General features: G+C 42.2%; 3 protein-coding genes across 6 annotated transcripts; 1 reads left to right on the top strand and 2 right to left on the bottom strand.

Moving 5' to 3' along the window:
• Positions 1-637: 637 nt before the first annotated feature.
• Positions 638-6004, bottom strand: LOC118283823 (myelin and lymphocyte protein). Its single transcript, XM_035606201.2, has 4 exons — positions 5849-6004; positions 2258-2422; positions 1887-2027; positions 638-1348 (listed from the first exon to the last, which is right to left on the bottom strand). The coding sequence occupies exons 1-4, from the start codon at positions 5933-5935 to the stop codon at positions 1274-1276; spliced, it is 468 nt and encodes a 155-aa protein (XP_035462094.1). The 5' UTR covers positions 5936-6004; the 3' UTR covers positions 638-1273.
• Positions 6005-8794: 2790 nt separating this feature from the next.
• nphp1 (nephronophthisis 1) lies at positions 8795-20352 on the bottom strand. Of its 4 annotated transcripts, none has more exons than XM_035606422.2 (21): positions 19826-20352; positions 18096-18157; positions 17911-17971; positions 17546-17679; positions 16955-17023; positions 16652-16847; positions 15967-16068; positions 15634-15770; positions 15428-15476; positions 15231-15318; positions 14953-15047; positions 14684-14812; positions 14453-14527; positions 14220-14330; positions 13952-14034; positions 13667-13743; positions 13455-13554; positions 12997-13109; positions 12820-12893; positions 12141-12185; positions 8795-11739 (listed from the first exon to the last, which is right to left on the bottom strand). In XM_035606422.2, the coding sequence occupies exons 1-21, from the start codon at positions 20183-20185 to the stop codon at positions 11455-11457; spliced, it is 2445 nt and encodes an 814-aa protein (XP_035462315.2). In that variant the 5' UTR covers positions 20186-20352; the 3' UTR covers positions 8795-11454. The 4 variants fall into 4 exon arrangements, with proteins under 4 accessions (XP_035462315.2, XP_035462318.1, XP_035462317.2 ...); XM_035606425.2 differs by lacking the exon at positions 19826-20352 and adding an exon at positions 18649-18819; XM_035606424.2 differs by lacking the exon at positions 16955-17023.
• Positions 20353-21022: 670 nt separating this feature from the next.
• On the top strand, positions 21023-24021 carry zgc:65997 (uncharacterized protein LOC794398 homolog). The gene is made up of 4 exons (XM_035606427.2): positions 21023-21669; positions 22205-22382; positions 22796-22890; positions 23080-24021. The coding sequence occupies exons 1-4, from the start codon at positions 21343-21345 to the stop codon at positions 23269-23271; spliced, it is 792 nt and encodes a 263-aa protein (XP_035462320.2). The 5' UTR covers positions 21023-21342; the 3' UTR covers positions 23272-24021.
• The last annotated feature ends 984 nt before the right edge of the window (positions 24022-25005 follow it).

Here is a 25005-nt window from a genome sequence, read left to right as displayed (position 1 = left end):
GCGGCTCATTTCGTCGCCATATGTTCCTCTGGAACACGCGTTGGGAAATCATGATCAGATGATAAAATGTGTGAGGTAGATTTATGATATATGTATTATATATCTTGAAATTCACAATTTGTTCTCATAAAAAATTCTTCTGTGTGTTGCTGCGCTGAGAGGATTTACCCTCTGGGATCATTATGATATACATGTTACTTAAAATGTGCAAACTTTTTAAACGATTGATAAATGTATACATGATGCCTTTGTCACCTGACGTGCCCGGGTCGTTCATCCCACGACATCTGAGGGCGTTGAGCATCTTCATCCAGCTTATGATGTTTCTGTTCAACATCTGAACAAATAGTAGAGGGCTCACGCTCATTTGTTTCATATCGTTGATTCCCCCCAAAAATTGTAGTGAAATCGTGTTTTTATTTACATGTTGAAACGAAAAGCTAAAAGGAAAATTTAAAAAAAAAAGACTAGGAGAGGAAGATTTGCTCATCCATTTGTATTCATACCTTTTCCATCGGTTTTATAATAAACATGGCGAAAACATAGGCAATAAAGGGCATCCCTGTTTTTTGGGATATTCGAGGTTTCAGGTTTTTAACGGTACCAGTGTCCCAGAAGTTAAATAAACCAACAGCTCTTTACTGACACCCAGTGACATGTTTTAATGTCTCTTTCATTTACACGTGTGATTTCATTGTTGATCTCTGATACATGAAGACACAGAAGCGGTGAACATGTTATTTAAAAAAGTGTGGACATACACCAAATCTACAAAAATCTGTGGAAATACATGAAGTTTATAAAAAGAAAAGCTTTTTGGGCCATTGATCATTAACCTGCACAGTAAAAGGCGCCGTGTTTTTTTTTTTAATTTTGGAAAGGTGTATATATCTTTAAATATACTTCCTGCTCATGAATATGTGATTACATCTGACTTCCGATTGGTTAATTTCATGCCTCTGTCTTAATCATGGCACATTTATTCTGACTAACTGTTTCAATCTCTCTGATCTCCGATGAAGAGTAAATTATTATTGTACAGGCCTCAGTCGCAGATCATCCCGTTTGTCTTCTGCTCAATTCTCATTCATTCACTTAAGGTTTTGCCTCGTTGGTTCAAAAGTAAAATCACCGATTTGACATTAGAGTAAAACAAAAGCAACGTGGTTCTGTGTTGAGGCCAGCGGTCATCCAGCTCCAGTTTGGTTCCTCCTCTTCTCGGTCGTCCCGTTCTTGGTTTTGTGATCGGGTCGGTGTTCTTTTCGTTTTTGTTTTAGGACGTCTTCCATCGCATGGCGGAGAAAATGGCGTGGAGGAAGTAGAGAAGAGTGGCCAAGTAGGACATGACCTGAAAACACAAACGGGAGATTATCACTTTGAGGACGGAGGCGTTACATAAGACTGGAGACCCGGAGACCACAGCTGTCGATGAGAGGATTTAAACATTTTCATATCTCCATATCATTTCCTTAGAATTATTTCTTATTATTGATTAATGTGCCTTTTTTCCCCATTATTTTCTATTTAGCTCAAGACGACACTTTAGAATTGCTTGTTTTTCGACCGAGCAATAACCTGAAACTACATTCTCTTAAAATAAACCATGATAAGAATAAAGTAAAAAGAAATCCGCTTACATGTTGATGGATGATTAATAAAAATCAATTCAGTGTTCAAAATCATATATTAATGCACTCCAGTCGTTTACTTTTGATAATTCAGCTACAGTATATTTTGCCGACACTGCTCGACTTTTCCAACTCTCATAACTTTATTTTGAGAGGAGGTTTTAAATTTTACAAACATGTCAAATATGTCCGGCTGAATTGTGGAGGAACATGTAGAAAATGATACAACGAGACTAAATGATGTGCATGCGTGCATACCACTGCAGCAATATCCAGTCGGTAGATTTTGAGATTTTCAGGTGGCATAGTCGTTAAAGACCCTTTCAGGATGGTGATGTATGCCAAATCCACGGCGGCGCTGAGGTAGAAAACCACAGCCACAAAATGATAACCCACATCCTGCGGAGAGAGATGGAGGAGGGAGGGGAGGGGCTTACTACAAAACATTACAGCAACATAAAAAAAAAAAAAGAATACATGTGGGAAGCTGTTACAACAATCAATATCAATACTGCTAGTTTGGATTGACGTGCGTGAATCGCACGCGGTGTGTTCAGGCGTCCACTCGATCTACTGTTAACCATTTGTCCACATGTAGCCAATCGGCGGGTGTGGTGGGCGTGTCTAACCAGGGAGGGCCAGACGCTGCTCTGATTGGCGCCGCAGAGGAAGATGAAGAACCAGAGCGTTGTCACGACGAAGCAGAAGATGGAGGCGAACATCACCCAGCCCAGAGGGTTCTCCGGCGAGATGCGAGTGGACGCCACCAGGATCCACACCAGACCGCCAATCACCTGAGGGAGGGGAGTGCACAGCAGAGGCACGACGAATTAGGATAAGTTGTTCACCTTCACCATGCACTCAAGAATCCTTGATTTGGGGGGGGGAGACAACAGCAGATGACAAACTAATATAATGAATTTTACTGGCTGCAGCACGTATCCGAACTTTTAATCTCTGGCGTAAAAGTGTTGGATCGTGCATTTCCCATAATGCATCTCGACAGCATTATTTCATTAGAGGCTTCATGATTAGTGAACAATATTTGAAATCTGTAGGCAGAACACAAATGGCCACAGTCTTCAGAAAGTGCCCCTTTGAAACAAGGGTTGGGCGACTGGACACACACACACACACACACACACACACACACACACACAATGCTGCCACTCTAGTGTATTTTCAGTCATTCTCTTTCCTCCTTTGACAAACATTCCGCTTCAAAGACTCTTTGGCATTTTGAGCATTGTCGTCTGATAAGAGGCTCAGTGAAACAGGTTTCTTTTTTTAATGAGTCCTTTACTTGTCATTGCATGAGGAGACTTTCCCTTAGTGTCCCGATTAACCTTGTTTTCTAACAGCAGACAGTTTGTCACGTTATCCAATGATAAAAATGACATAGTGATGGATGAATTCCATCACACGCGTCACTTTCAGGGTCATCGTCAGTGTCAATAGACGGATTTTGGCGGAAAAGTAAAAAATTTGAAATAATGTTCATCTTATTGTTTTTAACACAAACATGAGATGTTATTGCATTTCGTAACTCGGCAACCAACATTCAAGCCGACCACATGCCAAGAATGTGCCACGCCCTGAATTAAACACCTGCAGGTGGTTGGAACCGCAAACGATCCCTAAAATATAATATATATAAAACATTTATAATATATAATACACATCTGACCTCAGTCTTCTTTTTCCCTCTCTACCAATCGCAAATGATTTGAATGTATTTCCAGACACAAATTTTTTAATATGCTTTGTGTTTTATTCCCCCAGAATTCTTCAACTGTGAAAAGAATTCAACCGGCTTGGGAATTTGAAAGGAAGCCGTTGTGTCCCTTGATGTCAGAAGGTAATAAATGATCTGTTAGACATTAGCCAAACATCTGATCGTCAGGAAAAGTGAGATACTGAGGTGAGCAAACATCTGAAGCAGCGGTTCGTTACTGTGACATCACATTCGCGTTAGCTCATTCGAGCTTTACTTTAATCTGTCACATGTAGTGGTATCAGCAAATATCACATGAACTGTATCTCTCCTGCTCCATATCAGACTTACACTATCTATATTCATACCAGAGGAACATTACCCGTATACGTACCTGTATATGCATTCCAGTTAAATGGGAACCGGCCTGTCTAATATTAACTTTCCCTTGAAAATCTATGTTGAAATATCAAGTACCCGTTTGCAGCTTGTCGTTCCCATCGCACGAGCCACACCAGGGTCACTGCAGACAAATAAACGTGCAACCACGTCTTCCGTAGCCCTTTAATACCATTGATTCATATGTTCAAAACGATGTCCGCACGGTTGTTTCCTCCGGTGTCGGACCATCTGCAGATAGCTGGCGGAGACGTGGAGCGCTGGGGCACATTTCTCATGCTCTTAAAAGCTTTTGGATACGTACGTTTTGTCGACTCGATTGAAAACGAACTGCAACTGTCAAGAATGCGACCACAGTCAGAGACGTCGATGGAACGGTCGATGGAAAGTACGAACGCACATCCCCAGCCCCCCAGAAAACAGCAGCCAATCATCAGCTGAACTGGGCAACAACGCGAGCCAATCGTGTTGTTGTTGCGATTTATACCTCTATTCGAGGCAAACTCATTTAATAGTTTTGGTTTTTTTTTAAATCAGATTTGACTGATGATTGTAGAAACATAGCTTGTGTGTTTATGTGGCTCCCTCCCTATTCATCCAGACAGAAGCCAGGTGTTGTCACCCAGAATTAACCGGCCGGGGACGTTGCCAAGATGGCCGCCTGTTAGGACTTTGGGTCAGTTGCCCTCCTGTTTCGCGGCGATCATTTTTACAGTGAGGGGCTGGATTTTCACTGGAGTTCTCCTTCAAACCGGCTGTGACACAAATTAACCGTAGCTAATTTCTCAATGTTCCTTTGAAATCCTGGCCAACTCAAACCGCGCTCACGTGCAGTATTGTTCCATTGTTTGCTGCCAAGGTCATTTGGTTTCACCGATGTAGCTCACATCAGCCCTTTCTGAAGACCAAGTAGACAAAGACATGAAGACTGTGTTTTCTATCACCGGTCAGATTTGAACAGTCCAACTATTTGCCACGAATGGCCGCGCAATAAATCAGTGATTTCTTCGTTGGTTTCTCCTGTTTGAGAGTGAAACTCCATCACCCATGTTCATTACAGAAAACAAATGGCAAAACAAAAAAACCCTGCCGAGCCAGTCCTCGCCCACTTATCCGGCCTCCTCGCCCTTTATATACTTGTGATGGTTTAGATTTACACTCCAAACTCCGACCTGAGCCGTAAACACCACCGACTCCCATAGAGAAAAGAAAAGACCCGAGCCAGCAAGTTAACCACGTGAGATGATGACTGGTTTAGATTTACACCTTCCGTCTGCAACTGAAGCTGTTTTTCCACCTGTGTCACACAGATTTAATCTCCCAGGTTCCATAGAACAGAAACTGCAAAATGCCTGAAAGATCAATCCAAACAATTCACTGAGAAACTTTTCCTGTGGATGTTTACGATTATTAATCCTTTGATTAAACTTGACTATAGTTCGTATATATTGTTATACCAGAGACTGTCAATGGCAAAGATACCTTGAAAAAGATTTAGTGTTTACACTATAAATACAACACATCAGCTTTATAAATGTGCCATCATGAAATGAGGATTTTTCAAAATCCTGCTGTCAAATATTATTTTCAAATGCATTTATCCTATTTTATGAAGGTTTTATTCTGATTGTCAGTCTTTTGTTTCATTTTCGCAGCTTCACAAATGGATCTTTGTCACGTTGTCTCAGAGGAGACATTTGCAAAACTCAATCCGTGCCTGCAAAATTATACCCACAGCCTTTATTGCTCAGCTATTATCTCTGGCATCTGTTATCCCGTTGCCATGGAAACGTGTAACTTTTTCGCGGGAAACATTTATGGTTCTCTGGGGGTTCAAAGTTGGAAGTTGTTTCCACCGTTTGGGGCTAAAAATAGACCCCTCGTCATTAATCAGATTCATGATCTTGGCGAGACCGAACCAAAACACATTCAACTCCTCTAATCTTCACGGGCCCTCTGCTCCGCGCCGCCTCCACTGATCAAACCGCCAACTCCTGTCCAGACGGATTCGGATCTGAACAAAGACTCGGTGGAGCAATGACGAGGAGGCAGACGAAAACAAATAGAAAAATGGCCCAAATGACGACGAACAAATGAGAAAACTCACAAATTCAGGGATGAAGAAGACGTCGGGGATGGAGGTGAAGATCCTGCAGCCCGTGGGCAGAACATCACCGGAGGTGGTGGAAGCCATAGTCCCCCAAAAAAAACACAAAACGCTTTGAGTGTGCACCTGCGTGTGGCTGCGTGTGGAATGAGATGTGCAACCTGTTTTAATCTGCTTTTTAAGCACCGTCCCCCCCCCCCCCTCGCACCTCCCTCTTCCACCGCACCTTCCCAAACCATCCCTCTGGTTCAAACTACCAGTTTGTCAGGTGTTTTTTTTTTTTTTTTGGGGCTTTGTTTGTGCAGCGGGAGGATGTCTCCAGTCTCCCATCTCTCTCTCTCTCTCTCTTTCGCTCTCTTCTGTGTGCACTTTGTTTTTATGCGTTTGTTTGTGTGTGTGTGTGTGTGCCCTCATGTATTTTTACCGCGTTTGTGTGCGAGTCCATAAATGGCAACAACCCAGTTTACATGCACACACACACACACACACACGGAAAAGCGGCGGCGGGGCGACTGATGCGGCGTTGACGTGGTTGAAAGGTCAACGGCGCTCGCTGTGGCCCTGGTGGAATTAGATGGTTGAATTCTCTCCTCCAATCGGAGCTCTGTTTTTCGATGTGCAACCTTGTTGGACCCTGCATCAGTCTGGGGATTCGATTTTTATTCTTAATTGCATTGGATCACACAGCAATCATCATCCGCTCATATCCAAATAATCCCAAACACAACTCTGTTGTTTTCATCGAGGGGCCAAGATTCAGGAAGAGATCACGGGAGCTGAGCAGAACGACATCGTCGGACAACTTCCGCATATTTTACCGGGGGACTGGCGGGAAAATTTGCAGGAAAAGGCCCGCAGCAACATTTGCGCTCTCACGATACAGCCCCCTCATGAAGAGTTCAAGAAAATGTCTGCTCTTCAATGTCTGTGTCTGGCAGCAGCTTCATTTACAGTAGAGATCAATATTGTACTTTTTAATCCACTGCATTGCGAGTTCAGCATCAAACGTCATTCCTGCACAAACTGTCTCCAGCTGTGGAAAGCAGCGGTGACGTTAGCTAACGCTGGCTAATGTTAGCCAACGCTGGCTAATGTTAACCAACGCTGGCTAATGTTAGCTAATGATGGCTGATGTTAGCTAACACTGGTTAATGTTAGCTAACGCTGGCAAATGTGAGCTAACGCTGGCTAGGTAGTTGCTAACGCTGGCTAATCTTAGGTAACGCTGGCTAATGTTAGCTAGTGTTATGTCTAGCATGCTAACCAGGCAGCCCCCGGCCCACCAGCCTGTACAGCACTCCCGTAAAACTGAAGGGTTTCTTCATTATTTTTCCGCCTAAAATAAATGTACGGTCACAGCGAGGGAAGGTCTGTTTTGGTTTGTTAGCGCACAGAGGGCATGAGGGACGAGGCCCGCGAGGGGATGAGCGAGGGCAAACAGGGAGACGATGCAGATGAAGTGGTTTGAGTGAAACAAGAGCAAACAAAAAGCAAAAAAAAAAAAGAGAATGAGAAAGGCTGGGAGTGGCTGCCATTTAAATATTATTCATGTTTCTGTTTTTAAAAATGGCCGAAAGGTATTTCATCAGTGAGTGTTAGCGAACCATGCTAGCAGTTCCCCACTGTTTCCAAAAACTTTGTGCAAAAGTGAATACATGTGCAGTGTTTCCCAATATCTCAATCTATTCCTTTAAGATTAAACTAATATTCTGCTCACTGTCCATCACAGTTGCTCGCAGTGACTCACGGCTGCATGGCGAAATGTCACTCAGCCGTGAGTCACACAACGTGAGATGTGCGAGAGAATAAATTAGTGCGATTGTGCTTTTGTCTCTCGAGTGCGCCGCCCAGTCGTAACTGTCAAACACAGCGTGACGGTTTCCAGGTCGAGGGATTAAAACACAAAAAGGCCCATTGTGTGGGATCGACTCCTGGCCTCGGTCTCAGTTTAACATCAGTCCCTCTGCCGCGGTGTCACAACATAAATAACAACATGCACACACACGTTCGAATCATTCGATTTCTGTTATGTAATGTTTTATTCTGTTGCTACTCGCTCGTCATTAAAGCGATTTCTGCTTTGCACCAAACACACTCATGCTGGGAATAAAGGTTTTCGTGACCTGGATACAAGCTGAACCACTGAATAAGACAGACTTACACCAAAATCCATCATCTTTTAATTTTTACATACAGTATTTCAGTTTATGAGTATGGCCGCCTCCAGATCTCAGTGTGTCATACTAACAATGAATCATTTGACTGTATGACTCAGATTTAAATTAACTTTTCTCAAGTTGAAATTACGGGAAACTATTTAGCTACAGGCTCAAAATGAAGTTAAAAAAACATTAAACTTAAATCCAATCAAACTTTATTCATATAGCACCTTTCAAACAAATCAAATGGAAGTGGATCGACAAAACATAGGATGTTAAAAGTGATTTAAAGACTAATGCTTACCAAAAAAACAACAATAAAAGAATTATAGCTTAGATAATAAAAATGTATGAAGATTTAAAATAAAAACAACAAGCTAATAAAATTACGTAAGTACTACACAAAATAAATTATACTAACCCTAACCCTAAAAAATTTTGTAAAACCAAATTGAATATAATAAATGATAATCATAAGTTAATATAAATAGTAAAACCATAAATTATAGAACTCTGCATAAGTACCAGTCTTAATTTGTCTCATTTATTATAATGGTTTACATCTGTCTTTCCGTCGACCAGTTAACTGCACTAAAGTAGAAATGGGATAATGGGTTTGGCTTCAAATGAGTTCTGGGTCCTTGTTAAAAGTGAAGCGTGTGTATATTTGACACAATTAGCCTTTGAAAAGGGCACCGCCGATTTTTCAACGTCGTACAGTGAGTCATTCTGTAGAAGACGCTTTCATGTTGTCCCAATGGGGGGATGTCTCTCTCCGAGGGAGAAACTTGCAGATGCCGACCCACCCTGAGTCAACCTGGCCTCTGCTAAAGTCACTGAAGTGTGTCTGTGTTTGGAGACCCTCCTCTGTCGCTAGAGGGAAAGGTCAGTGACAACAGGACGTCCGAGTGGAGCGAGGAGGGTTTGAGGGTTCCAGCCAACCTGACATGACTGCAGAGTCTCGACCTCTTGACAAACTCAAACCCAGGGTTTACGTGACGTCCCATGAACCTACGTACCACGGAATACTCTTGCTATAGACTTCAATCTGCAGCATCTGTTGGAAACCCATTTATTCACTATGGCTTTCCTCTCACCTTGTGCATTGCTTCTTGTTTCATGCATTTTCATTGGCTTCCTACTTTTTGGTGTCGGTTCTGACAAAGCTGCTATATATCGAATAAACTCACTTATTTACGCATACACAAACACACACACCTGGCAGCCAACAAGTTGTGTTTGGTCAGTGTTAAAAGAAACACACTGGACCAACTCCTTCGTTGTGGATCTGGTTACAAGGCCAAACACGCACGCACGCACACGCACACACACACACACACACACAGACACACACACCTACTATGTCCACAAACATTTCCATGGGAACCCATGCCAGCTCTGTCAAAAATACAATGGCTATTTGTCAGCGTCAATTGTAGTTACACAATAGTACCACACGCACACAAACAGTGTTAAAGAATGCGTCGACCTGAATGACAAAACCACAACATTTGCATTCAGAACAGTTGAATGTCGTAGGATTTCATTCCGCCGAGCTGGGAAGGTTGTTTTTCTCGAGGTGAGCAGAGCAGCAACCTGATGGTCGGATAACTGCTCTTCGTCCAGAGGACGCCATGCTCACCCTGACCTTTGACCTCCCCAGCCACACATGAATGTTTTTCCAAGACTGAACGTCCCACATATCTGAAAGAATCTTAGGTGATAGACTGCACACTGCAACTGAATGTCATTCAAAGATGAGGCCTTATCGAATTAGAAGGACAGACGTGAGCGAAGGCTGTGAACACTCTCAGATGACATCAGAAGTGAGCATTGGTTGGTTTCCATGGAAATGGATCCAACCAAGTCAAAGATGATGCAAGCACAGTCGTGGGAGTTGTAGTTTTTTTTTTGTGCTCACAAAAGTAATGGGTGTACAATTGTAAATATCTTAACGGTTTTGATTTCTACTAGCCGGAAGCGGATACCAGTTTAATCCCGGAATATGCATTTGAAAATGCAGAATGAGAATCAACCTCTCAATCGTCAAAAGTCATATCTTGTTTGTTTATTCCGTAGGTTGATGAGGGATGACGTACAGTAACCCACTTGCCTCTCAAATGCTTTTGATTTGCATGAACGTTTTCGCTAACAGTTATGGTGTGTGTGTCACCAGATAGTTATACAAGCGGAACTGCTGTGTCACTGTTATGAATCATCTGAATGACGAATGCCGCCTGAGATATGAAACGACGGTGAAAGTGACGGACCCACTCCCCGCCGCTCTGAGCCCAGACTGACTCAACCTCTCACTGCTCCTGTTCTTTTATACCGGAGCTATAAAAGGGAACGACGGCGGACTAATAATTAACTGTGAACGCCGTAACTCTACACTATACTACACACACACCCACAACCGATGTTGAACTAATGGGTGGAGAGATGAGTGGAGCAGGTTGGTGACCAGTCAGGTGATACGTTTGAAAAAAACCCCCAAAAACTTGAAAGCAAGCCTGTAATAAATCAACAGCTGATTTGATCATGATTTTTATCACGAAATTGAACAATGTGGAAGTAAATTACAGTATCAGGACTTGTTCATAATTAAACTATTGGTTCTATTATTACAGAAATCTGGTTTGGCCTGAGTTATTCCTTTAACCTGTGTTTCATTAAAGTGAACGTCACAATCAATGTCGCATGTTATCTCAAGGTTCACAATGTCGTCTTTGTGTACGCAATATAAAATATTCATGTGTATGATAAATATTTACATAGAGGACAAGTGTGGTAATAGTATGTATTTTGTTAAATTTTAGTAATCACATCCAGTGAAAAGACAGAAAGCAATGGGTGACATGCTCCTTGATTACATTGTACACAGGCACTTTAAATCAGTCTAATTCCATATATTAAAATGATATCCAAAAAAGGTGCAATATTTTACAAAACAAACCACAATGGCAAGGTTTATTTGGCCCTTTTTGAAATATCAAGCGGGAAACCTTTGGACACGTGATGAAGAGAAAGAAGTCAGTAAGTATTGAGAAATTAGAATAGTATCTATTGACAACAACAAAAATTCACCAGCTTTATTCGTTAAATTTCAAAAATGTATTTTTGGCACATGTAGGCGTTTTGTTCATTTACCTTTCTCCCCCTATAAGTATTTATCACATATTTTAAAGCTTTATGAGTATGAATGTGTATGTGGTTATGGTTATGGGTGAGATGTGCTTGAGCTTGTGTGCGTGTGTGCACTGGTGTATGTGTATATATTTTACATCTTATTTTTCTATGCTGCAAACTGGATTGCTCCAACATGCAATGACGATAAAGTTCTATCAATCTATTTATTCTTTTTAATAGACCAAACTCATTAATTGATAAATTATTACAAAAAAACCCTCCAATTTAAATAGTACTTTGCCCCTGAGGTATGTGATGTTATTGTTTCCGCGCCACAAGGAGGAGGTCAAAGGTCAACTCTGTGATATCAAAGGCGATGTGATGGTGCGCGGGGTCGACGAAGACCTCGGGGCCTCCCGATTGGCCGGTGGCGAGCAGGCTTTGTTTAAGGGAATCCAGGGTGGTGTAGATGACTCTGGCCCGCTGCTCCTCCAACGGAGGGTCCGCCCAGCGATGGCAGGGCAGCGAGGGCGAGTGGAGGAGGAAGTAGACGGACGACATGTAGACTTTAATGAACTCCTGTTTGAGAAAAGACAGGTCTCTCTGCAAACACACAGAGAGGAACACATGGGTCACACACACACACACACACACACACACACACACACACACACACACACACACACACACACACACACACACACATCAGCAGTCTGCAGGGACTACATGCGCTGGATGCACATTCAGAGACGGACATATGGTTATAGAAAAGACACTGGGTTGCGCACATTAATATCACCCTCTACAGGTCTGTACTGGTATTACCCCCCCCCCCCACACACACACACACACACACACACACACACACACACACACACACACACACACACACACACACACACACACACACACACACACACACACACACACACACACACACACACACACACACACACACACACACACACACACACACACACACACACACACACACGCAATCACACCTTCTGTGCTCTGCTCATGGTGATCTCAGCATCCAGCCAGGCAGCCTGCAGTAAAACATCACATATTTTTAATTAGCAAAATTACTCAGGGTTTTACATTGAAATAAATTGGCTTATTCAGGATTTTATCACTATTAAACAGACTGGATGAGTCAATCTGCTTAAAAAAACTAAACCTTAAATAATTTAATCACTCAGGGTTTCAGGAGACTTTTAGTGAGACTTTTAGGAATCTCAAGTCAATGCTATTCATTTGAGGTCTGGAAGTTATCACAACCCCTTTGCAACTCAGAAACAGAAGAATTTTTTTTAAGTTTAATTCTACAATATGACCTATATGGCAACAAACAAATAGGAAACATCACACAGGAGTTGCTATGATATAAGAAATTATTCACTACGACGATCTGATCTGACCTTTTTTATGTTCCCTTCTGTATCTGATGAAATAATGCTATCAGTGCTCTTTTATTCCTTATTTACTCAAAGAGTGATCATCTTTCCTTTCTTCTTTTTGTGTCTAATCGGAGGTTGTAACTTTGTTGTCCCTTATAACCGTCCCTTGTTTTGTTCTGTTTCCCCGTTTGGGAAACGCCCTCGAAAACGAGATGATGCATCTCAAGGAGTTTGTCCTATATTAAATACATTCTGACGTAATCCAGGAAGTCTCACGACTGACCCTGAGGGCATCCAGCAGGTCCGATTGGTCCAACAGAACAGGGAAGGTAGAAAGCACAGGATTGCATATCAGATCTGAAACAGACAGATTTTTGTATTTTATTTAGAATGTTGTTTCTCAGAACCACTGATATGGGCAGTCTGGATAAAGAGTCGTGGAAGCTGTGCGTTACAGTACCTGCATTCTGCATGGTCGGCCGGTTCATCAACAGCGTGTCAGCCAACAGTTGTCTGTGCAGAGCCAGCAGGTGGACACAACTCAGACTGTGCAGCAGAGTGTCGGGGAGGAGACTGGAAGGGAAAACACACTGGTCAATAACATTGCATATACATTTATATCTATTTCAAAGTATATATTAAACTGATATGAATCGGTTGTTTCTTGTTTTAAAAAAGAATTGCCCTTTTTGTGGAAGTAGCACCTCTGATTTTGTAACTTCTTCCAATACAATATAGTGCATGTACACACATACTGTAGATGACGCTTAGGTGATGGACGGAGAGATGGACGTCTCCAAATGAATATGATAAAGATTTATATACAGTATAATACTGGCTGAGATCACATGATCCATTGCAGATCGTCAAGGTCTGTAGTTTTGTTTTGTTTTTTTTCTCTCTCGCTGATGTTCCCACCAGAGCTGCTTTCTGATCTGACTGCTGGTTGATTTCAACTTTATGATCAGTCTGGGCTGCCGTCGGGCCTGGAGCATCTGCTGGAGGACACCGGCTGGAGCTGGAGGAGAGGAGACATGATGGCTGATCGTGTTTTTTGATTGGATGTTCAAATGTTTCACTGAAGTTCCTTTTTGTCTGGACTCGTGTTGAGCTCTGCTGAATCATCTTACTTCCCTTGGTGACCGAAGCCTCCACTGCGACGTCCTGCTCATAGGGAGTTCCACCGTTCACTGGCAGCTCATAGGTCCTTCACAAAGATTAGATGAAATTATATAGAATTATAAACACAATATATATACACACAGTTATCCATTAGTTTTTATAAACTAGACGTTTATATCGAAAAGAATGAATGACTGTCAAAATAAACCTCTGATGTTAGTTTTGGTGATTACATATGTATGTGTCTATTAACAGTATAAGACTGTGTTTTCTGTATTTGTGTGTGTGTGTACCTGTTGGGGAGTGGATTTCCGGCGTCATCGGTCAGTTTGAGGAAAGCCCAGCCGCAGCTCAGTTCTCCTCTCTCACCTGTAGACTAAAACACATACACTCATAACTATAGATCGCACCCAAACATTTTCTTCTTCTTCCATCACAATAAAAAAATGGTCTCGACAGTGGTTTTCCATTTTCTGTGTGATTCCGTATATATCATATCTGCGCCGACTTCATCACGTCACCATCGCATGTGTATCTGTACGTGTGTGTGTTTGTCCTCACATTCCGTATAAAGGTGACTCCGAGTTCGAAGAGGATACCGAGGTCAGGGGACTCAGAGTTGCAGCGCAGGAAACAGTCTCCGTCGAGGAGGGTGGGCAGGATTCCTGTCATCTGGAGCAAACACACAAAGAACACTTTGCTTTAAGCACAGTGTCAGAAATAGTTTGAGCAACGTTCACAAGAGAGGGAAACAACAATAGTGTGATTCCATGTTCGTCATGCAGTAGACAAACCCTTGGAGAGAAGTTCCAGGTCTTGGGGCTCTTGGAGTTGTAGGTTGCTCTCACTGTGTGGATGTTACTCAACACCTGAAACACAAGTTCAGCTCATTTAAAGAAAATCTGGGCGAGAAAAAGTTAGAAAAAGAAAAGTAGAAATGTCAAAAAATAGAGACTTGGAGAGGCTATGGAAGTGCAATGGCACAAAAAGCTGTTCAGCGTATACAACAGCGATAACCCTGATACCTGAGTTCCATCAAAGGCACAGAGGCGTATGTGTCGGCTGAGGACCTGCACTCCGACCCCGGGGGTGGGAATCCTCCGGCAGCTCCACAGAGTGAAGCAAACACAGGTGCGGACCTGCCGAGCACGAACCTGCACGACAGGAGACGGACAAGTTCACACGGACTGAACCGTTTCTGGTTCGAGAGAGCAACTTCATGACTGCGACTGGCTGCTGTTGTTGCACCGTGAGAAACTTTGGGGGGGAAAAGGAAAATCTGAGATTGCCTCACCCAGCCAGTGTCTGGGTCCAGGAAGAGGTCTTTAAAGGAGAGCTGTGATTGGCTGAGATCAGGCTGAATATGGTGACTTCCTCTGTGTGTAACACCTAGAAAAAGACACAAATGATTTATGGCTTTGCCATTTTATAGACAAAATGATTAACTGAGAAAATAACTGATAATGAAAATTATTATGAAAATTGTTTGTCGCTGCCCTGAAATGGTTAACAAACCTGTAGCGTGGACCCTACAGTTAAAATGTGTGTTTGTATGTGTGTGTGTGTAATGACCTTCCTCCACCAGCAGTTTATTGAGAGTTGATGGTCTGAATCCTGACGGTATAGCCCCCATGGCAGAGAGCACATCTGTTGCATCAATCTGTCATGCAAACACGCGCACACGCACACACACACACACAAACACACACAAAGCTATACATGTATGGCATCATTTGTCGTCGTTATAATTGCAGTATGTGTAATTTTACCTCGGTCAGAGCCTTTTTCACCGTCGACCAGTTGGAATGTGAAGTCCCACTGTCAAAGAACAGATTACAATGATAAAGTCGTCACTAATTTCATACCAAAGTTCAGTGCTCATTAAACTTTAATAAATTCCGAAGTGCAACACAGAAACAAAAACATCGGGAAGCTAAATGTCACTAAGCTCAAAAAGTAAATATAAAAGTTGCACCTCTGTTTGTCTCGGGCATCAGTCAGCTGTTCACCATCTTGCTCTTCCTCCTCCTCATTTTCATCGCCATCGTCGTCATAGTCCTCGTCGTCATAATCATCGTCGTTATCATCATCATCATGACCATCGTTGTCAATCTGAAAAATGCCAACGTTTAACATGAACGGTTACTTACATTAAAGACTAACAACACAGGAAAGTATTTTTATTTGCATGTTGTGTGGAGACTACAAATACTACATTAGCACTTTTATTGCTCTTTAAATATAGAGGAAAAAAAGATCTGAAAATACACCAAACACGTGTTTACATTTGCACATGCAGGTCATGTACCTTCAGGTAGTTCATTGGAACAATTCCTCTGTTGCCTTTAGTGTTCTGAGCCAGCCACCATCCATCGGCCGACTTCCTGATAATCCTCAACACCTCCCCCCTCTGAAAACAGCAGGGGAATGAACACGTCACGTCATGTTACTGTAGTTATGGATCACTGACAAACACAATTTTCAATTTTTATTCTATAAATAAAATAAATACAATTTGAGATCCAGGGAGATAAAACTCAAAACATAAACACTGGGTGTGAAAATAAACCTTGGGACTGGGCTTGTCCGTCTTGAAATTAAATACTTTCAAACTACGTATTATGAAAATTTTCCCATCACTTGTAATCATCCGATTTATGCAGAATAATTAATTAACTTGCATGACGATCAGTAGAGCATCAAATCACACTGTGAGATAATGTTGACCACACACCAAATGAAAGGTTAAAATATTAAATTAGTATATCGCTGAGTCAGAAGTATTTTTAATTCACACTTGCTTTAACTTTAATTTTACCTGCAGGACTATGGACACACTGATTTATTTGCGTTGCTAGAGCGCCCTCTACTGTTGCAATAAAGTTCTTGCGATGCAAAGAAAATCAGGACAAACTGGAACAGTTTTCTCAGTGTTTTAGTTCAGACGGATTTTTGTCTTTTTCACTTTCTTTGGTCAACACACATCTACACACCTGAACCGACAGATCTCCCTGCTCCTCTCCTCTGAAATCACTGACGACTTTGTAGTTGTGAAGGTTTGACAGATGGGGTAGTTTCACAGCTCGCTTCTCATCTACATCCTCATCGTCCGCATCATCACTTTCACTGTCTTTGTCGTCGTCGTCATCAACATCGCTATCAACATCGCTATCTTCGTTTGAAACATTGCTGTTGATAAAAGCATGGCATCAGTTCCGAAAAGTAAAGAATCCCGTCTCAATTATTTTTATTTTGACCATTAGCCACAATGTCATAAGTATCCAATGTCTATTTACCGCGAGCTACGAGATTGTGAAACGATGGTATTTGAACCTGTAGAATCCACAAGTCCGTTTGATGTCAACCTTGTTTTAAGAAAAACTTGTGTTATTCGCGATGGCATTGAGAAGTACTACACTACCCACCATCCTAAAGTGTAACATCGACGTATCTCATTGGTGGAGCTCGCTGTTGTGGAAAAATTTACATTTACATCTGCTAACATATCAACTAGTCATCTCGTAATTTACTGGCTTGGCTCCAGGCTTAAAACTCTTTATGTAAGGATTTTATGAAGTGCCAATGGAGTAAATTAATGGGAAATACATGACATGAGATCAGATGTCAAACTATTGTTTTTGTTTTTCTTTTTCTTGAGCACCAAAGTTCAAAAACACTGGATGTGACAAATTTCAACTGACGCTTTGAAATTGATGTTTCTGTTCAACTTGTTTGCAAAAGATAGTTTGTAAACTGGTGGAATCGAGTCACTGCAACAGGAAGCATAATATGTAGAATTGGATAATAAAGAGAAATGGTAGTCTGGCTTATAAAGCACTCCGAAATGAGCCCCATCCCAGTGAGCGGTGAGCACACACGTCACTGACCCTGCGGCGGTGCTCGGTCCTGGCGGTGACAGCTCCAGAGAGATGGCGTCCAGTCGCTCCAAGATGTCCTGCAGCCGTCTTTCCTCTTCCTGTTTCCTCTGACCGTAGTTTCCCACCGGAGCCGGCTCGTCGGCCTGCGAGCGAGTGAGGCAACAAATTATGACTTTTACCGATTTAGCCAGGTGAACAAAGACAGAGCAATACACTTAACGGTGAGTAGTGTACGCCTGATGTACCGGGACATTGTTGAGCAATCGGATATAAGTTTGTGATGTCTGACTGAATTAGAGAGCTCTACTCGTTGCAGAAAAGTTACTCAGACTTCAGCACAATTCACAGGTTGACTGACCGAGTACAGCACTGACCTTTGTTAGTGTCTTCAGCGTCTTTAGTTTCTTCTCCGCCGCCATCTGCAGTTCTTGACATCTTAAAGAAACATAAGCACATGGAGACAAAGAACCTCAAAGCCTTACACGAGGGAGAACAACAATCAACTCAACCCTAGCAGGATGATTGTGTGAATGGGAAATGAAGCACCACAGCGGTTTACCTCCGTAACGCCTCTTCAGTGGAGCCGCTCTGACTCTGCACATCCTCCACCAGACGGTCGACCTGGGACAGGAGATGACAAACGTGTGCAGTTGAGGTTGAGCTGCACAGCTGATGCATAACAAAAAAAAAACCCCCAGTGTTTTGGAAAATATAACGCTTGATGATTCATAGTTATCCTTCTGTCGTTTGTGTCCAAATGAGCACAGCTCCTCTATGAGCCAGTCTGGCTCCCCCTGGTTATGCCAATACATTTATTTCAGTCAGCAATGTAAACTAAAGTCAAAGACACTACGCTGCAGACCAGCCTCCATTTAGAATATGGTGTTTTAATGTTTCCTTGCTACTTGACCGAGCTCTTCGTGGAAACAAGTCACATAGAACTGTGGCTCCGTGTATTCTTAGCACTTCGGCTTCAACTGAAAGACGCTGAAAAGGCCGGGACACGTCTTCCACTAACGGAACTCCATCGCATCGTTTCGCTCATTCCACTCGGTCGCAGTTTTAAACATCGCTGCGATAAGACGCAGCCATTCTTTAAAAAAACACGGAACCTGTTTTTTGATGTCGTCCACTTCTCTCTTTGCCAGTTGCAACGGCCCTCTTCTTTTTAGTGGCATCATTCCCCTCTTTTCTGGGCCGAATCGGCATAATCCATGTGTTAGCAGAGCACCTCGCTAGCAAGCTTGCTAGCTAGCTAGCTGACGCTACACTTCCACCGGTCGCTAGGCAACCGAGTTCCTCTGAAAGCACGGGCTTGACTCGTCTAATAAGCTCGTTCTCATAAACTCGTCCAGATAATAAATGCATATTGCGCAGTTATTATTAGTTAATGTATTTCACTATATTTTTTTGTGTGTATTTATCTTTCATATATAGTTTTTTTTTTTTATGAATGTATACTTTCCTCCTGATATCAAAGCTACCGCCATCTGCTGGACTGGAGGAGCTGTAGAAAAAAAATCTACTATAGTATATTTTATGTGATAATAAAAATAATAGTAATGTATTTTATTTATAGAGCACATTTCATTGCTAAAAGCAATCTCAAAGTGCTACAGAATAAAAACAAAATATAAATAAAAATAAAAAACAGGTTTTAAAAAAACAGCAGTAAAAGAAAAAGTACAAAATGTAGGCGAATGCTTGTTTAAAAAGAAAGGTTTTTAAGCCCTTCTTTAAAGTGAGAGTGCTTTGTGGACGCCTCCATAATATGATTTTCTAATTGTGCTGTTGCTTATGTTAATTTGATTCAGTTACAAATATGTTCAACTGTCTTCACTACTAAAGATCAATATAAATGTGTGTGTGTGTGTGTGTGTGTGTGTGTGTGTGTGTGTGTATGAGTTATAGAGAAGTGCTGTATTGTGCTGTTTTAGTGAGTCAGTTTCCATGTATAATCAACCAAGGTGGGCCCTACATAGTAACTTAATTTGCTGGATCTATGCAAACCTTGACAACTTTAGTTTACAGTCATAGAAAGGGCCCAGACGTTCCGGAAAAGATAAATGGCGGCTCTGTTCTATTCAAGAGTCCCTGAAATAAACTTTGTATTTTCACCTGTGCTTTTCCTACTTTGACATGTCAAAATGTCCTCCAGATTTTGTGACTTCATTTCACAGGTGGTCAATAAAGTCTGTAACTGTTGGTGGAGATCGATCAGCATGGGCTAGCTTAATGGTGAACCAATCAACAAATTCGTTCTTATCGTGTTCTCGGCCTGAGACATACCTTGGGTATTTGGCTAGGCTTGTGCCTCAAAGCTACAGTCTCTTGGTTGGTCTGCTGACACCCGATGCACAGATCTGGCACCTGGCTGGATGTGGGGTGTAGGTCCCCCTGCATCTGTTCGCACTCTTCCTTCAACACATAGTGGGCTGGTGTAGTGCCTTGGCTGATAGGTGTTGTGGCACGAGAGGGCGCCTCTGGCCCGAATAATGCCTCCTCAGCTTCTTGAGTGGTATGGAGAAATTGAATATGAGACGACTCCTGGAACCCTGGTTCGGATAGGTCATAGTCCAACAGGAGGGAGGGGACTGTTGCCTCACTTAGGGGTCCGGGGACTGCACCTTCTGGCACAGGGATTTGCATCTTTCCACAGTAATCCGCTATCTGGCCCAAAGGACGTGTCTGTATGTGGTTTCTCCGAAATTGTTCTTGTCTTTCTGGTCGGTGGTCTCGGTCCGGTTTGTATTTTCAAATGTGGTAAAGTAACTCAGTGTCCCTCCTCTGTGTGTCTGCTATAATTCAATAGATGGGATTCTGAGAGTTATAGGGAACACAGATCACAGGACTGTGTGTGCCTTTAATCTTTGCATCAAGGATGATAGGATTTCCATTAGCTGGATTTGGGATGAACATTCGAACTACGCAACATATGACAGTTACACACTGATCAACAGGCATTTGGTATTAGCAAGAAGGGCATAAACAACACAGATCTAGTAAGTAAAATGCACACAACTGTAGCTAGCAGAATACTGTAACACAACTCAGAAATACTGTTACGGGCAAACAGTAAGCTTTGAATCTCAGAAGATATATAGACAGAATAGACAGAAGACAACTCTCCAAATACACTTACTGCTAAATAGAAACACTAACAGATTGTGTATAGAGGCATGGCCTTTTTTTCCCCCCCAAATGTTACACCAAAAATTTGTGACCCATCCAATTGTGACACCAGAGGAGAAAAGAAGGCTTGTGAGCAGTCTAAATAGGTGACGCAGAGGTTTGAAGAAAGAAAAATAGAAAATTAAACTAAACCAACAAAGGCCAGGCTGTCTGTATGTCCTGTTCACTTTTCAAGGCAGCTCTGCAGATCCACATGTGACCAGTGTTATGCAATTTTGAATATTGTGCAGACTTTACATTACAGGACCAGAGCAGACACGTGGACATGCAGAGTTCTGTGGTCACGTGTGAGTTCCTCTCCCAACATAATGATCTACAGAGGTCACACTTCGCTTGTTGTGAAACATGCTGCGTTTGAGTTCTCCTTAAAAAAAAAATTGTTTTAAGATCGAAAATATTACATGAAAATTAAATGTTATGGTTTCTATAGGGAACGATTAAACGAGAACACAAAGTCACCTCCAACATGTCTTCAAAAAGTCACTAGTCAAAAGAAATGTCTGCTGTTTTTATAGCCAACGTTGACAAATAACGACGTTTCTGGTGGAGCCTGAACGCAGCAAACATTACCTAGCTCCACACACTTCCGGTGTTATGTCACTTACTCAACTGTCATGGCGGCCCCCGTCGCGCTCATACAAGGAGCCAGCAGAGGACTGGGGCTCGAATTCTGCAAACACATCTTGAAAAATAAAACCCCCGCTGCGGTCATAGCGACATGCCGAGACCCGGACGGCGCGGCCGAGCTGCGGGGCCTGGTCGGCCGACACCCGGGCAGGCTCACGGTCCTCGGGCTGGACGTGAGCCGGGAGGAGGACATCCGCGGCGCGGCGGAGCGCGTGAGGGAGGGCTTCGGTCGGCTGGATCTGATCGTCAACTCGTCGGCGATGCTTCACCCCTCCGGTAAAGGGGAGACCAGCCTGAGAGACGTGACTGCCCAGGTGAGGCAAACGTCAGGAGACGTGGGACAAGGGAGACTCCGTTCATAAATTATGTCACTGTAATTTTTTGCCGAATTAGTTGTTGAAAAACATACTTTGTGACATAATATCATCTTGGACGAATAGTCAGGATGTGCTGTTAAATTTGGCGTGTATTCAAAGTACTCATCTCTACATCTTCTGTGGTCCTCTCCACGCAATATAAAACCACAGATGCAGAAGGAAGTTCAGTCAATTCATCCTGGAAAAGGATGTTTTTTTTTAGGGTTTAGCGCTATTTATCTTTCTGTTAATTATTATATTGGTCCACGCAAAATAAAAGTTGTTCCTCCAGCCACTCACTGGCCTATCCTGGTGGTGTCTGTCTTCCACATAGTTGTGTCCATCGTGAGGTTCCAGGAAACCACCCTGTGATCCTTACTGATGGTGTGTGGCGTCTTTAACAAAATGATCACACCATTCATCGAAAGTTATCTGTGACATCTATAATGTACTGTTCCATAAATGTCTGAATTTAATTTTTTATTCTCTTTAGGGCATAATTGCCACCTTGACGACGAACACGGTGGGTCCGCTCGTCATGGCCAAGTATTTCGCCCCCCTCCTTCAGAAGGGCGGAGGTGGTTTTGGTGCGCAGCTCGCAGAAAAGGCCAGGCAGCACAGCGGCATCATCGTCAACATCACCGCCAAAGTGGGATCCATTGGAGACAACGGTAGGCATCATATGGAGTTCGATTAAAAATATCCGCCACCAGCAGATAGGTTACAATAAAGGAATCTTTTCTCTTTATCCGTGGAAAGACATTGTGTAGATTTTACCATTGCTGGTAAAGTAGAAGTTGAGGGAATCAGAACATATACTTGTTTTCTTTAAAAACTGCCCCAGAAACATTCCCCAAATATGCCTGATTTTATTTTTTTCATTAAGATCCATAAAAGATTCCTGGATCCACACCAAAATTTAGTAGGTTATTTCTAGGGCCATTTCCCATTCTTCCACCAAGTTTCATTGAATTCCATTCATTAGTTTTGCCATAATGCTGCTCAAAAACAAACGGACAGGGATGAAAGCATAATAAATAATATGCTGTGTTTATCTTCCTCTCTTTTTTTTTTCTTCTTCCAGGTCTCGGGGGCTGGTACAGCTACAGGATGTCTAAAGCAGCTCTCAACATGGCCACCAGGAATCTGTCTATAGAGCTGGGCCGCAGTCGACCCAGGGTAGGTCGACTTAAAGCTGCTTTTACAATTTTTTATTTCATAGCAGAGCCAATTCGTTGCCTCTTTCTCTGCTCCTGGACCAGCAGAGGAAACCTGTTTGGCCGTGGATGTTCAGTGTGTAAAGCCTTTAACTACACTACAGAGAGCTGATGGACTTGTTTGCTGATTTTTTTTTTTTCCCCCCCTCAGGTGGTGTGTGTGTCCTTACATCCGGGAACAGTGAACACTGACCTTTCCCGGCCGTATCACAGGAACGTGCCACAAGACAAGCTGTTCAGCGCCGAACACTCTGTGAGCCGTCTGATGGGCATCGTCGACACGCTGAATATGGAAAAGACCGGCAAGGCGTACAACTGGGACGGCACCGAACTTCCTTGGTAGAAATCAATAAGTGGGATAGTGGAGTGAATTTATCCACTGCTAGTCTTGATGTTAACTCTATCAGCGCCTTGTGGGCTGTGCAATACGATGGAGATTATGCAGTACAGAGGTTCCTGGTGGGGTCACAGTCTAAAAGACAAACCTCTTCAACTACCTCACAACCAACCACTCTGCTTCTATCACCTGAAACTCTTACATCGTGAACAACGCCATCACACAAAGGCCTTATTCTGCTGTAAGACTTCATACAAATGTGCCTAAACTAATAATCTAATCGGGCTCATTTTGGATGTAGAAATAATGTGTTGAATCTTGAATCTTTTTTTCTTTTTTTCTTTATCATTTATTTTCACCAAGTGGTTTGTGTTAAATTAGTTATCAGGGAGATTTGCTTCTTTCACTTTCATGTCAAGAATTTGATGATAAGATTGAGGACACACTGATGATAGTGTTTGTCCTTTGAGTATGAAACAAGAACCTGGAGGTGAGCTTAGCCAGCTTATTTTAGCTTTGCTTAACTTAGCTTAAAGACTGAAAACCGCAATCGTGGCTCCGTCCAAATGTTAAAAAAAACAACAACACCTGCCTCCCAGCAACCCCAGAGCTCACGAATGATCATGTTGTATCTCATTGTGTTCATCTGTACAAAATCCCAACCGTAAAAAAAATACAGGTCTTGGTTTTGCATTTATTGCATTCATTTTCAACAATTAAGCAAATAAAAGCATACTTTTTAAAGTGTGAAATCAAGCTCTTCCTTGTTGTCTTTCCTTGTTGTCTTTCCATGTTGCGGAATAAAATCCGGTTTTGTCTTGACATTCTTTTTATGCACGTGTGGGTTGCAGCTACAAATCCTAATGTATTTTAAATGTGTTACATTTCCAGTCACAACACCAAAGATAAAGTGTTGCATTTCTACTTTAACAATACAGGATACAAGTCAGATCCATCCACCAACCCTTGAACCAGGTGATTGTGTTGTGTTGACAGAGAAAGATGAGACTTAAGGCACAGTGGTTTCTGACTAATTGCCTGAGTAATGACCGAACCCAATCCCGTTAAAGGATTTTTACCTTGTGCATATAGTCTGTTGACCTGATGGTTAATCCATTAGACTTTAATTACAACCATTTAACCAAGACGTTAAATAGCATTCCAGAACTACTTATTAAAATGATAACTTCAAACCGTCTAATAGTCAATGAGCAGAAACAAAGTTTACTATGACACAAGTAATTGCTTTTAACCAGAAGATGGCAGCATTTGTGGATTCCTTCTGCTCCTTGGTGTCCACAATCTTGAATTTGTGACATTATGGAAATCGAGGCATCTGTTTATGTATTGCAGTATGATGATGTCCACTAAAGTCCATTTCCAGTCTTTGATTGTTTGATTAAGTTACCAAGATGATGTCGTAATTCAGCCACATCTGGCTTTACATTTTATGGTGAAGCACATTTTTACTCTTTATGGCATGTTTTAAACTTTATGGTATTTCTTATGGTTTTATGTAACTGCTCCATGAACTGCAGTGCTTAGTTACAGTATGATTATATAATTAGCTTATGTCTGGGGTTTTATTTGGGGGTGAAGTGTCACTTCAGGTTTACAAGATTTTGACAGTCCGCCTTCATTGTCTCTGCTTAGAGCTGCTCTCTGTTCCATTTGTAGTAACAAAAGTTATAGATGTTAAACTTTAATCTATATCATTGATATCTGGAAAAAAAAAAGGGT

This window comes from Scophthalmus maximus, chromosome 10 (assembly GCF_022379125.1).
Source record: "Scophthalmus maximus strain ysfricsl-2021 chromosome 10, ASM2237912v1, whole genome shotgun sequence".
Taxonomy (NCBI): Eukaryota; Metazoa; Chordata; class Actinopteri; order Pleuronectiformes; family Scophthalmidae; genus Scophthalmus; species Scophthalmus maximus.
The sequence above is the reverse complement of the archived record's forward strand: the minus strand, read 5'-3'. Positions and strand labels throughout refer to the sequence as shown.

Bases quoted from the DNA above. Each gene is read 5' to 3' on its own strand.
- LOC118283823 (XM_035606201.2), bottom strand. From the start codon at position 5,935: ATGGCTTCCACCACCTCCGGTGATGTTCTGCCCACGGGCTGCAGGATC. The intron at 2,423-5,848 runs GTGAGTTTTCTC...CCCCTCCCTCAG, and splicing joins TCTTCTTCATCCCTGAATTT to GTGATTGGCGGTCTGGTGTG. The intron at 1,349-1,886 runs GTATGCACGCAT...TTGTGTTTTCAG, and splicing joins GACTGGATATTGCTGCAGTG to GTCATGTCCTACTTGGCCAC.
- nphp1 (XM_035606422.2), bottom strand. From the start codon at position 20,185: ATGCAAATCCCTGTGCCAGAAGGTGCAGTCCCCGGACCCCTAAGTGAG. The intron at 17,972-18,095 runs GTAAACCGCTGT...TGTTTCTTTAAG, and splicing joins ACTGAAGAGGCGTTACGGAG to ATGTCAAGAACTGCAGATGG. The intron at 15,771-15,966 runs GTACATGACCTG...GGCATTTTTCAG, and splicing joins TTCCAATGAACTACCTGAAG to ATTGACAACGATGGTCATGA.
- zgc:65997 (XM_035606427.2), top strand. From the start codon at position 21,343: ATGGCGGCCCCCGTCGCGCTCATACAAGGAGCCAGCAGAGGACTGGGG. The intron at 22,383-22,795 runs GTAGGCATCATA...TTCTTCTTCCAG, and splicing joins GGGATCCATTGGAGACAACG to GTCTCGGGGGCTGGTACAGC. The intron at 22,891-23,079 runs GTAGGTCGACTT...TCCCCCCCTCAG, and splicing joins TGGGCCGCAGTCGACCCAGG to GTGGTGTGTGTGTCCTTACA.